This window comes from Amphimedon queenslandica, unplaced genomic scaffold (genome assembly GCF_000090795.2).
Source record: "Amphimedon queenslandica unplaced genomic scaffold, v1.1 AMPQUscaffold_13501, whole genome shotgun sequence".
Lineage (NCBI taxonomy): Eukaryota > Metazoa > Porifera > Demospongiae > Haplosclerida > Niphatidae > Amphimedon > Amphimedon queenslandica.
The window spans coordinates 447,132-460,995 of record NW_003546263.1 but is presented as its reverse complement, the minus strand read 5'-3'; the positions used below and the strand labels follow the sequence as shown (position 1 = coordinate 460,995).

The 13,864-nt window shown below is 33.7% G+C and overlaps 2 protein-coding genes across 2 annotated transcripts in view; both read right to left on the bottom strand.

The window, feature by feature from the left end:
* Positions 1 to 416: 416 nt before the first annotated feature.
* LOC105316719 (uncharacterized) lies at positions 417 to 7,687 on the bottom strand. Its single transcript, XM_019993146.1, is given in 17 exon segments — positions 417 to 675; positions 727 to 943; positions 990 to 1,050; positions 1,150 to 1,317; positions 1,375 to 1,545; positions 2,771 to 2,897; positions 3,182 to 3,321; positions 3,827 to 3,985; positions 4,076 to 4,243; positions 4,567 to 4,731; positions 5,224 to 5,275; positions 5,278 to 5,378; positions 5,462 to 5,620; positions 6,149 to 6,457; positions 6,510 to 6,848; positions 6,901 to 7,473; positions 7,522 to 7,687. Coding segments are annotated over 17 exon segments (3,123 nt in total). The 5' UTR covers positions 7,673 to 7,687; the 3' UTR covers positions 417 to 612.
* A 572-nt stretch (positions 7,688 to 8,259) lies between these two features.
* The window catches only part of LOC100633626 (phosphatidylinositol phosphatase PTPRQ-like), an 11,508-nt gene continuing 5,903 nt past the window's right edge, over positions 8,260 to 13,864 (bottom strand). The window contains exons 14-33 of the mRNA XM_019993077.1: positions 13,685 to 13,862; positions 13,346 to 13,633; positions 12,998 to 13,291; positions 12,665 to 12,946; positions 12,327 to 12,614; positions 11,991 to 12,281; positions 11,664 to 11,948; positions 11,314 to 11,604; positions 10,962 to 11,249; positions 10,591 to 10,899; positions 10,190 to 10,543; positions 9,780 to 10,142; positions 9,537 to 9,731; positions 9,366 to 9,467; positions 9,092 to 9,321; positions 8,970 to 9,048; positions 8,768 to 8,918; positions 8,611 to 8,722; positions 8,525 to 8,552; positions 8,260 to 8,486 (exon numbers count right to left, since the gene is read on the bottom strand). Of these exons, the coding sequence (XP_019848636.1) occupies positions 8,437 to 8,486; positions 8,525 to 8,552; positions 8,611 to 8,722; positions 8,768 to 8,918; positions 8,970 to 9,048; positions 9,092 to 9,321; positions 9,366 to 9,467; positions 9,537 to 9,731; positions 9,780 to 10,142; positions 10,190 to 10,543; positions 10,591 to 10,899; positions 10,962 to 11,249; positions 11,314 to 11,604; positions 11,664 to 11,948; positions 11,991 to 12,281; positions 12,327 to 12,614; positions 12,665 to 12,946; positions 12,998 to 13,291; positions 13,346 to 13,633; positions 13,685 to 13,862 (4,458 nt within the window). The 3' untranslated portion in view covers positions 8,260 to 8,436. The remainder of the gene's footprint in view (positions 8,487 to 8,524; positions 8,553 to 8,610; positions 8,723 to 8,767; positions 8,919 to 8,969; positions 9,049 to 9,091; positions 9,322 to 9,365; positions 9,468 to 9,536; positions 9,732 to 9,779; positions 10,143 to 10,189; positions 10,544 to 10,590; positions 10,900 to 10,961; positions 11,250 to 11,313; positions 11,605 to 11,663; positions 11,949 to 11,990; positions 12,282 to 12,326; positions 12,615 to 12,664; positions 12,947 to 12,997; positions 13,292 to 13,345; positions 13,634 to 13,684; positions 13,863 to 13,864) is intronic.

Genomic DNA, 13,864 nt, shown 5'->3' with positions numbered 1-13,864 from the left:
AAATAGCTAAAATAATAAAATTAATCTATGCATCTTGAAATAGCTCATGAAAGTGCAGTAATCATGAAAGTGCATAGCCCACCTAGACCTAACAATAGCATGGTACACAGTGTTTGATAAAATGTGTATGTACTACTTTAATTTAATAAGCATCAACCAACTACCAATTACCAGTACTTGTGTGCAAGTAGCCTACTAGATCTATTACTTGTCTACACAACCATTGCCAACTTAAAAAATAGTAGTGGTGCTCTAAGTACAGTATAGCATGGAGTGCACAGTTGCAAGCATGGGTCAGTGCTATACACAGAATAATCAAATCTCACAATTAAAACATAAGAATCATAAACAATTAAAACAAATAAAAAAATAAGACACAAGAAAATTTAATTAGTCTTGCAAACTTAAAATTGCATTAAGGAAGCCGGGTCATAAGATTGGATAAAGTAAAGGGCAACAAAACCTGTTTGCATTATTTTAGTAGACTATCAAAGAGCCAATTATGTGCAATTGGTTGTAATGAATCACACAAAACATATACTACCCGGAAAAAAAAATCACTAAATTACTAAAACCAACAAAAGTCTAGTCAGAAACAAAAATATTAAAATTTTATGATGTGCAAGGATGCTCCCAGCATCGAAAGTTTTCTTTTATTTTCTCACGTGCTGGCACCTTTTAAAAGAAAAGTTGTAATTGCAAGACTGGCTGGTAATAATAACTCACATCTTTATATAATCTTTTGAAAGCTACATCAATGCAAGTTCCCCAAAATTCCAAACAAAACTGATCCACTGTAGTATTACTTACTGGACAATGTGTTGGACAACCCCTGAAAGTAGGTGGGATTTGAAGATCATTATATGAATAATAGCATGCACCACAATTGGATATGTTACATCCTCCTGGACATTCTTTAACACTACCAGGCAATGATGAAGGTCTGAATTGGAAGGATATGTACGACCATCATGTCAATTATATCTTACAGAGAACACGTTGCTTTTCTATTAATCGAACAATATTCAGGAGTACAAACTGGATAGCAATCTATGAAGGCATAAAAAGTTTTATGGCTAAGTATATAAACAGTATAATAATTATGACTAAAATTAAAATAATTTTTGTGCAGTTACTTTATGTGCTTACCACTACATTTTTCTTCACAGTCATGTTGAGTAAGAAAATTATTTTCATTAGGAAAGCAACCACTGTATGTAAACTCTTGACATGTCTCAGTAGTGTAATTATAATAGTATCTTGTTATACTAGCAGTACATGGTCCTGGCTGAGGATTTAAGGTACATGGATCAACCTCTAAGAGTTAGAATCAACCATAGCTAATTGTGTAAAATTATGCATTAAATTATTTACTGGGGCAATCATCAGGATGAACACATTGATTTTTCATTTCATCAATCAATTGACCCTCTGGACAAGAGCAGCCAGGCTTTTTATCACCACTGCACAATAGATAACGATTAGAACAAGTCTTTGGGCAGTTTGTTTCCTCTTTGGCATAAAACTGACCATCAATAGGACAATCTATGTACATACAATGCAATATAATAACAATAATTTCAGACATGGGGTCAATTAAAAAGTCTCAATTACAATTACACATTTTATTAGACTCATGAATTCCTCGCTGCTTGGCGTATCATATACAACAACAATCTTTACTAGAATAAACAAAATTTTTCAGCCTGAAGGCCTTCACCAGTTCCTGATGAAGGCCTTCGGGCTGAAATGTTTTGTTTATTCTGGTAAAGATTGTGGTTGTGTATAATATGCCAAACAGCGAGGAATTCATGAGAAGACATATCAATGAATCTGAAGAATATCGTTAATTAGACTTCTTTTGTAAAAATATAATTACAATTATGCCATGTTGAAGTAAAATAAATTACAATACTGTTTTTGCATAAACAGAAACATGGCTTGGTTTTAAAATGAAGTTTCTGGTTTTAGGTAATGATAATACTGCTGTCGAACTGTAGAAGTACCATAAATCTGGCTATTAAATGTATGCATAGTAATCACGAAGATGTACTAAATTTAGAATTACTATGTTTCCTTTTTGCCTATATTAATATTATATTGAGATAAATAGGTAGCATATGAAAATTATTTTATAACCATTGAAAATTGCCTGATTCACAGTACTGGTTGTGTCAAGAAGTAATAACATATTGTCACCAGGGATTTCTACAAAGCATGCTAATTGCTAAGTGAACTAAACAGCACGCTTCATGAGCTTACAAGCAATGCACTATAGTGTATGTCTACAAAATGCTTTTAAAAATTTATGAAAAATTTAAACTTGACCATAATCAGCTCAAAATAAATATACAACATCAGGTCATGTATACAGTATAGAGAGTATATTTTATGGGGATTTAATTTTGCTAATTTTGCAGATAATTAAAAAAATTCGTGAAAATTTTTATTTATTAATTTTTTCTGTCATATAATGATCAGTAGAAAAAAATGCATAAAATTTTTTCTTGTGAATATGTTGAAAGGTGATTTTTTGTGAAATATTTTCCCTGGAAAATATACTCCCTATACGGTATGTTATAAAAAAATTTTTTTTAATATTTATGCTCAAACCATTATTGATAAAATATGGCCAAAAAACCTGTACTACAGAATCTTTGGCAAGATTTTTGAGCATCTTTACAACTATGTAATTGATCCCATATCTTAATAACTTATTAAAAATTAATTTTATTTGAACAATTGTACATGTACCTGGTATACAGCTTACCTTCACATATGGTACAGTTGCATTCGTCATAAGATATACTCGAGCAATTATTGGGTACTGGATCACATTGACCTGTACAAAGACATTGGTCTGGATACACACACCTTTGGTTTGATTTATCCAATACCTACACATACACATAATTTTTATGCATTTAAAAAAATCATGATTATGATGACATAATTATTAGTAAAATAAGCAAAAAATTGATAGGGTTTATTTTGGCGATTGGTAGGCAAACAATTAAAAATCCAAAATAAATTTTAAAATAATTATGTCATATTCTTAGCAATATGCTCAATGTCATGTGGGTGTAAATTCTCCAAAAACCACTAATACAAAATAAAATTGCCAATATTAAGCGCAACTATATATTCCAACATGTTAAACAGTTTAAAACATAAATTGTACTTGTCCAGCAGGGCATCCACAACCAGGTACACAATAATGTACATCACAAATAAAAGGATCCTGTGATAGTACATCATCACAAGTCCTCTCACATGAGCCACCACAGTCTTTAAATATCTGGCCATCAGCTGGACATGCATCTATCAAAAATAAGTAATCAGATAAAAAAGTATACAAATGTGATTGAATACCCTGCTGATACCCTAAAAGATTGATTTATTTGGTGCATAATAAGCAATTGGAGAATTATACAATGGAAATCTTTAACTACATGTTATTTAGCATGCTCGGATTGAAATAATTAATTTTGGCAAATTTTATAGTTGAAATGTTAATTTTAATGGAACTGCCAATGGCCAATACTATACATGTAATTCTCCACCGCAATACATTGTCATCAAATAGACATACCGTATAGCGGGTAAATTTGAACGGGCTAAATTCTGGCAAATTGCTAAGTTTTGGTGATTGGCGGCTTTTAATTTGGCAAATTTGTGGCCACGTGGCATTGAGCATGCGTATAATGGCTCAAAATAGCGGGTTTTTATTTTGGCGAATGGCTATCAAAATGCCAAATTTGCCAAATTTAATCCCTTCCAAAATTACCTGCTATACGGTACATGTATACCATAAAAAGTCACTTACTGCAAATATCAGTCACTTCAGTGTCATTCAAGTAATAATGTGCTTTGCATGACCCACACACATCCAACTGACATTCAGTTGGAGGCAAGTTTGGACATGTTTTATGATCACATTCATTGATAAAACACCTAACTGCTGGTTTTTCTGGTGGACAGTCATCTAAAATTCAAAAATTAGTTTTAAATATTGCATTGTCTCACAAATACATTGGCCATAATATGAAAAGTGTGAGTCATCACATTATCTTACTGCACATCATTGTAACATCGTGTCCAGAACTGTTGTAAAAATGAGCTGAACATTCTCCACAATGGTTAGGTATGCAGACAGCATCCTCATAGTTAGGGCAATGAGAAGTTAGACAAGGATCAGAATAACACTCTTCATTATTCACACCTCCTGGACATGTTTTATCACCTTTAAAATAAATACAAATTATGCAACTAATAAACCAAGAAAATTAAACGTCTATTACTTAAAAGATGAGGCACACTGTATAGCACAAAATTTTTGAGGGCTGTAAATTTTGCAATTCTTTAAAGATTTGCAAAAATTTAAATTCGCAAAATTCAAATTATTCCGGTACAAGATGGCAGACAGCATAAATTTGCAAAAATTAAGGCAAAGTCACAAAATTTCCAGCCCTAAAAATTTCGCACTACATGGTAATAAGTAATAACTAAATTTTAAAACATTGCATGCATATATATATATATATCATTATTTTTTCAGTCATTTACCTTCAGCACAAGTCTGTAGACAATTACTCAGTGTCATAAAGTTGTTGTTATTACCTCTACAGCCACCATAAATGAATTTTTCACAGAGACCTGACCTTTCATTATAATACCACCTCTCAAAATATGCAAAGCATGGACCAGATTCCTTAGGAAGATCACAAATGCCTATAAAGAATAGGATTGCAACAAATTTTTACCTGGGAAAAAGACAACAAATCTAAGGGAACAGATCCCTGACTCAAATGTCAAAAAATAGTACACAAAAATTGAGCATATTTCAAGCATCTAATCAATCTGGCAACCAGAGATATGCAAAATAACTAAAAGAATTTAAAAGGGCTCAGCCCCCAAGCCATGCTATATTGTTGTGCTGTATGACATTGTGATCACACCTGCTTTCAATGAAGATTAGGCTATTTCTTTTTAATAATAGTTAGACGACCCTATCTCCATAACAAACACACTTCATCGCTAAAGGTTTCGCCCAATAATTGAAACTTAATAGTTAAGACAGGCATTCATTTAATGGTAAAACAAAGTAAGGATTTAGAATTTGAGAATACTATTAGGAAACAATGTGTGACAGTCATTGTGATTGTAAATGTATGACATACCAGCTAGTGCAATAGATAAATGTTGTGGGACAATGAAACTTACCACATTGATTAGTGACATCTCTTAACCCATCGAAATGTTTAACGTTACACAATTAGAACAAGAATCAATCTCACACAATGGATTATCATATCCTTCGCAAGAACTAGTTTCACAGAGGTCAGTGCTGCAACTCATAGCTGTTCCGTTGCCACATCCTAAATGAAATTAATGTGATAAAAATTATTATTAACATTAAAATAAGGATAAAATAGTCACACATTATTTTATAGTAACATACCACATGATTGAATGCACTGCTGTAGACTACTAAACCTGTTAATATTACCTCCGCACCCACTATAAAGGAATGGCTCACAACTACCAGAGGAAGAGTTGAAAAACCAGCGTGGATATTCACCATGACATGGACCAGGATTATGCGGAAGTATACAAAATTCTGTAAAAATAAACACAATACTACAAATCTAATATATAAATCAATAAATAAAAGATAAATAGGCTAGTAATTCTGAAGGGTAACATATATCACTATAGGCAGACTAGCTACGTTGTGCTTAATTTTGTTATCCTTTGTTTGTGTAGTAGTACTGAATCCTGTATAAATAAACTAGGAGTGTCTTATGGTTGCATTATCCACATATTATCTTAAAAGCATAGGATACATTGTATCTCTCCATCTGGCAGTTGTTACACACTAGTAGCTTACTCTACTATAGTATAATTGGTAGTCAACACTTCAAGCTGCTTACATTACACACTCTAGAACACATAAATCATTTTTTAAGAAGGCATAGTAAGAAGCCATTTCTACTCCAATATTATTTATGCTTTAAAAGAGACAACACAACAATTGGTATACATTATAAATCTGACTTTAATTTATGTAATGGGGTCCCACTACTGCAACACACACAACCCCATTAAAGCATTTACACCCACTAGACCCTACAGTTAGTTAAATTACCTCCAGACACATCAAGTGCAAACAACTGCGAACTGGTAATATTTCCATTTGGTAGAAGATTTCTTCCAATGCATTGATAAGAACCTTCATTACCTGAAGTAAGGCCACTAATAGTGATCTCACTTTTAACAGTATTTTCATCAATGATAGTATTAACCACATTAATGTTAGGGTCATTGACAACAGTTCCACCTATGTACCAATTCAGATCAGGTTGTGGTTTTCCATGGGCAATGCACTCAACAGTAATGGTTGCTCCATAGCTCTTAAAAATATTAGGATTAACAAACACATCTATTGCTACAGGTTCTACAAACAATATTAATTATAGCACTTGGATGATGATTTAATATCAACCTACCAGTTGAAGTATCTCCTGGGGTTGCACTGATTTGCATTTGGTTTGACGTACCATTACCCTCAACTGCAATAAAAACAGTATCAGCAGTTCCAGAATTATTTAGGCTCGAACGATTAATAAAAACATCTTCATATGTATTAGTTACAAGCTTAAACTCATGAAATGCTTCATTTGGTGTTGAGACAACTGTTGATGCATACAATATAATAGAGCCATTAGTCACATTGAGGACAACAGTAATGCCTTGAGTATTATTAGGGAGTGGGTAATTGAGGTACTTTGTTTGTCCTGATCCAATATTATCGGTAACAGTACTATTCAATTCAATTTTAGGTGATGCTACAGAGAAGAAAAGAATTTTACACAACTTATTACATGTATTTATACTTACCAACACAAGACTCCTGGCTAAGAGTAAACTGAAGTGAGTTCAGTAGTGCCAAACTGAAGGAGGAAACGAAAGACACATAAGATGGCTGAGATGCAATAGCATCGAGTTCATTTTGATTTGCTCCTGCAATGCCAATAGCAAAAACAATGATGCGAGCATTGTGTACATTGCTAGCTGCTGTTAGAGTGGCTGAATAACTGTTTGAATACCCATCAGTTATGACAATCCCCACCCGTGGTACTCCTTGACTTCTGGGACGTGCACCATATGATGTAGAGAAGCCTCTTGTCCTCATTCCATCCAAAGCTTCTGCTGTATTTGTACCCCCATCACTGAAAGGTAGATCATTAATAGCAGTGAGAACAGACGATTTTGTTGAGTAAGTGTTTAGGTCGAAATGGTAAAAATTGGATGATGCATATGACATTACACCAACACGAACACTATCACTGCCGACATTAAAACTATCAGTAATGTTATAGACAAAGCCTTTCATTAGATCAAAGTTATCTGGTCCAACACTGCCAGATGCATCCATGACAAAATATAAATCAAGTGCGTTTACACTACAATCTATAAGATACAATAATTAAAGTCATAAAACAAAACATAAACAATTACTTTGCAAAGTTAATAATCGATTGACAGAAGCCACATAATCTGATTGTGTTCCATTAGAGCTTGTGTAGTAGTTAGCCCAGTATGTTCCCTGACCATTAATGTCCGATGCTAATGGAATTGAATGAGTAATGACATATAATATATAATACATATATATTACATATATATATAATGACATATGATAGTTTTATACATATAGAGTCGAGCAGCAAGAGCTGAATAAAATGGCTTCCTCAGGTCAGTCCATTTTGTGTTCAGCCATTCAATTTTAAAAGTTTCTCTAATTTTATTTAACTTTTGTAGAAGTTGAGGATTGAATCTATTTTTTGTGGTCGAGTATTTTGACTCTCCAACTCCCCAAATCCCACCATTGGATGAATATGTGTCAGAATCCTCTCCGTCTCTTGTTTCTGCATAGGCAATACGTCTTAGCATATGCTGGTCGTTGTCAGTAAAAATGGATGCTTGAGATATTTTAGCGATACTTGCCTCGACTATCGCAGAACCACTGGTCCCTTCCTGTGTAGTAAGATCCACTGCACATTTCACAGAGCAAAAAAGGAATAGCCAAGACCATAGGAAAATGAAATGAAGACTCATTCTAGCTCTCATTCTAATGACTCCACTCCTGTTGTTCCGTTAAAAAAATCAGTTAAACTTAAATCACCTAATTATAGACCCATAGTCTAGAGGGTGTGGTCTGGCAATTGCTTTTTAATGGCTCTGCAGCAACAATTATTATTGTGATAAAAATTAAAATAAACTAAACACAAATTGAAGTTTCACTACCAATATTGAATAAGTTTACACTAACTAGCTACATGCACACAGTAAAATAAAAAAACCAACACTAAAACTTTGCAATTGCAAAAATTAGGTTCCTGAAGTAAAGCAGCCACTGATGGGCTACTGGAACTAAGCATGATCAATACTGGTTGGATCATCAGTAGCATTGCTTCCTATATCTAACAAAAGAATATGAACAGTATGTACAGTGACTTACTTTCACAGTTCACACTTTCATTCAAACTCTACATGGCATAATATAAAAACTAATAAACTATCATGATTTAGAAATAATTTCCATACCATGCTGTTGAGGTTTGTTTCTTCAACAGGATTTGTAGGTTCAGGTTGAATATCATCACCAGATAATGGTAGATCTAGTGGGTTGCTAGTCATAGATGGTTCAAATTTTTGCCTATAAAGAAATAATAATAATCATTGTTGTCTAGTTTTATATTACTTCCTCTTGCTTCTGTTCTTCTTTAAAAAGACCATAATAACAATTATTATTATTGTGCATACAACAAATATTAATAAGGCAAAAGCAATGGGGATATAAAACATAAAGGTACTAAATCCATCACTAGCTCCAGAAACTTCTCCCACATGAGCTAAATAAAATATAACACAGTTGTCATTATATTTTAAATATGTTGACTCACTAGGTGATGTTTCAAAACCTGGTATTGTTATCAAAACAGAGGAATTTCCACTGACTCCAGCATTATTACGAGTTCTGACCTACTAAATTTAATTTTACTTGTTCAATGATACAATATTTTACCTTGAATTGGTATAAATATCCTGACATCAAATTTACTATGACAATCTGAGGAATTTTAGAGTACAAAACTACACTTTGATGTGGTCCATTAGTATGGCTAGCCATTCGACTATACCCTGTGTAAAACACTTCATATTCAATCACTGGCTCATTCCTAATAGATTCCCATTTCAGTAGTACTGAAGAGACATTAAATAAACTTGCTCTCAGAAAAAGTGGTGGGTTTGGAACTATAAAATACAATACTTTTTAGTTGATATTTTGTAAAAATTACTTTCTTCATTTGTTTGGAAAAAATATTCAGAGGAAAATGGTCCAAAACCAACATCTGTTTTAGCTGCCACTTTAAAACTAACCATTTCATATGAGTGCAACCCTAATACCAAAATTACATAATACCAAGAGTAGTAATAGAGATTATAGATAATTATTAATGTGTTAATACCTTTTTTCAAGAAATAATTATGACTAGCAGTCAGCATATAGCTACTGATATCGTTGATTCTAGTTCTGTTGAATATTACATGATAACCAGTGATGACTCCGTTAGCATCCAATGGATTAGGAGGAAGCCAAGTAATATTAAAGGTATTTGTAGTCACACTTTTCAACGTTACATTGACAGGAGGTCCACTGGGAGCTAAAAATACATTTAAATGTACATGACCATATTTTAATTATTGCTTACCAGCTTGTGGCATTTTCTGAGTAGTTGGTTCACTCACAATACCATTACCAGCAGCATTACTGATTACAATGGTCAAAGAGTACTCAAAGTTTTCTTCTAATCCTTCAATGAGACTTGACTCAGGCTGTAATGGCTCTTTAGCAAGGCTTGGATCGGGATGATTACTGGTTGGTTTCACTAGTATTTCCCTAGTTGCAGGTTCGGCCCTCTTCTTTAAGTCAACATCATCGTGAAGGGTCAAAATTAGTTTGTAAAAATCAATTCTGCCATTCCAATCTCTTCTTTTTGGAGGTTTCCATGAAACATTTATGACATTAGAAATTATAACAGTGATATAAATATTTTCCACTGCTGCTGAAGGAGCTAAAAGAACAGATTAAAATGTCATAGCATTTTACAATAATAATTACTTTCAGGGTTGGTCACTGCAATTGTAGTGACAGCTCCTTTGATTTCATCAAGAGCAAACGGCTGGGAGCCTGAGTATCCAGATCCAATTGTAGGTAAAAGAAAGGCTTCTAATTCTACTATATATCCTCCATATGGTTGTAAGCCAGTTATACCGTACTCAAGAGCAGGGGAGTGTAAATTTACTGTACCTAATGCTTTTCCATAGCCAGGATAATAATCAAATCCCTCAGCGAGTCTGTAACTAATATTGTAACTCTCCACATAATAATTTAAATTCTCAGGAGGGAGCCATGTACATTTCAAACTGGTTGCACTTTTAGCTAAACATGTAAAGTTTTTAGGAGAGTTTGAATCTACAAACATAACAAAAATATTTGTAGTATTTGTTATCAATTTATACCTGAAGAGCTTGTCGTTACATTTATTGGTTCACTTGTGGGTAGAGTACTTCCTTCTTTCGTAACTGCAAACACTTCAATTTGATAAGTTGATGATACCAGCAAAGATGAAATCAAATATGATGTTTCATTAATGCCAGCAATTGAGACACTTGGACGAGGAGTTTCTATTGTAAATGATGTTGACAATAAGTAGTACGATACAACATAGTTCAAAATGACAGAGTCAGGATCAAGCGGTGCCTTCCAATAAAGATGAATGGTAGTACTGGTTGAGTTAGCTGACAGAGAATGAGGAGGTCCAATAGGAGCTAAAACGAATTATTAAAGCATAACATAATATTTAATATTTAGGCATACCCCACACACTTACAGTTCTCATATGTGCTGATGTATGTCACAGCTGTTGGTCCACAACCAACGGAAGTGAATGCACATACTTGACATGTATAATGAGTATTTTTGTTTACATCATAAGCATAAGCTGATGTTCCAGTTATTATATCAGAGAATGCATGTTCATTTTGTCCACTGCAACTGAGCTGATATCCTAACAATATTCCATTGATATCATCTATTGGTAGCTGTATCCATGAAAAATAAAGAGCTGTTCCATTAGAAACAAACTCAGCCACAAATTGAGATGGAGCCAGTGATGGAACTAAAGTGCAATACATTGTCATAATAATTACAGAACATATAGTTAATTTCATTGACAAACTAACTTCCTTCTGGGAGCATCACTGGTATAAGTAAAGTGAAAGGACCAATACCTATTGTTGATGCTGCTACACTAATGGAATAAACAGAAAAGGGTTTTAGATCTGTAACAATGTGTGTAGTTGTGTTGGAAACTGTGTATGAGTTTGTTGATCTAGTTAAATTATGGAATATGTAGATGGTGTAAGATCTGACAATTCCATTTTGCAGTGAGATAACAGGAGGAGACCAACCAATGAGAATAGTACTTTGATTCAAAGTGGTAACTGTTAGATTTTGTGGTGGTCCTTGTGGGACTAAAACATAATAATAATAACAATAATGATATTAATAATTGAATAGAATTCTTTCCTACCATCCTCTTGCATTTGAAAGGAAATGGATCTCTTTGGTCCAGGTCCAATTGTTACTGTGGCAACATGACATGTATAATTATAAAAAGGATGGAGGCTGGAAAGTTCAATGGAAGATTGAGTTGTGTTATACTGCAAAGTTTCCTTAGTTTCCTTAGCATAAAGTACTACAGTATAATGAGATATGAGTCCATTCTGTTGTGTAGGTTGTGGCGGAAGCCAAACAATTTTAACAGTTGTCGAGCTCAAAATATTCACTCTTAGGCTTTGAGGTGATACTGAAGGGACTAATGAAGAGCAAATAGTTGAGGCATAAAAATATTTCTTACCATCTTGTAGTGTCCTGATGGTAGTAATAGATGTTGGACCTACTCCGACTGTGTAAGCTGCTACAGATATCCTATAATCATAATAAGGGTGCAGTCCACCAATGATCACTGTAGTATAGAGGGAATTTTGCGATAATAACTGTGAAGTATTCGTTCTCAACTCTAATAGAATAATAGTATAGGATTTAATGATTCCATTCTGTAAATGGAGATGTGGCGGATCCCAGGACACTTGAATAGCAGTTGAATTGAGTGGTAGGCCAGTTACATTACTAGGTGAACCACTTGGAGCTTTAATAAAAATAATTATTTTAATATTAATTATTATAAATTTACCATTTTGTGGCATCCTTATACTACTTCCAGATGAAAATGGTCCTCTGCCAATGGTGACTGCAGCAATGTACACTGTATAAGTGTAGTATGGATGTAGCTCAGTCAAAATTAGACTAGTATTAACAGTAGAATACTGATAGTGCTCTGATAAATCCTGCACAAATACATCAACAATATACTCTCGAACTATGCCATTAGCATCAGAAGATGCTAAAGGATTCCATGATAAGCTAAGAGTTGATGAATTGATAGCTGTTACAGATACAATGCTAGGTGAAGTACTAGGAACTATATAAAACACATAATATATTTGCTTTTAAAAATATAAATAAATATACCTGCTTCATCAGACGTTACAGACAAATATCTAGTGAAAGGTCCATTGGCAACTGTATATGCTGACACAGAAATCTCATAGTCAGTATAAGGTAGCAAGTCAGAAATGGTGATAGAATTTTTTGTTGCATTGTACAAAAATTGATCATCACTGCCAGTAAGTCTAACAGTATACTGTCTGATAACACCATTGTGAGAATCAAAAGGAGGAGGATCCCATGTTAGTGTTACAGTTGTGCTAGTAATGTAAACCACTGATAATGACTCTGGTGCCTCTGAGGGAGCTACAATTGGAAGTAACAAACAATTAACTTATTAATTCATGCAAAATTTACCAGCTTCATTTGTTTGAAATGATAAAAAGGTTGAATATGGACCTTGCCCAACAGTAGTTACTGCAGCAATACTGTACTGGTACACTGTGTATGGCTCAAGAAAATTTATAGTGAGAATTGGTCTCAAACTATAAAGAACATCTTGCCCAATATCTGATAAAGAATCCTCAATGGTGATATTATATCCAACGATAATTCCATTTCTTTCACTAGGTGAAGGAGGTGACCAATGAATTGTAGCAGCAGTAGAAGTTATTGATGATGTAATAATGTCAATGGGAGGACTAGAAGGAACTAGAACAATTAAGGGAATAATAATGCACTATGAATTAAAAATATTTATTTTACCATCTTGAGCTGTTATAATAATTATTGGGTCAGACCATGGACCTGCAGCTATAGTGAATGCAGATACTGAGATGCTGTATGTGTAGTAAGGATGCAGGTCAGTAAGAGTGATGCCAATAGTAGTTGATGTATACTGGAACTGAGATCCTGTGTCAGTTTCCGTCACATTTATTATATAATGTCGAATCAATCCATTTTGATCTTCAAGACGTAACGCTTCCCAGTTAATGGTAAGACTTTTTGATGTCACTTCAGTATTTAAAACATTGTTCGGAGCAGTAGAAGGAACTATAGATAAAAGAAGTAATACTCATTTTAAAAAGTAATAGCTTTAATTACCATCTTCTGGCATTTGTACTGTCAGACTAGTAACAGGACCAGCTCCAATAGTAACTGCTACTATAGTACACTTGTATGTGTAGAATGGGTGTAGATCAGTTAGTGTGTAACTAACTGAGGTGGTTGTGAAATGTGTTACAATACCAGTTTCTACTTCAGTAATGCTAATGTTGTAGTGCT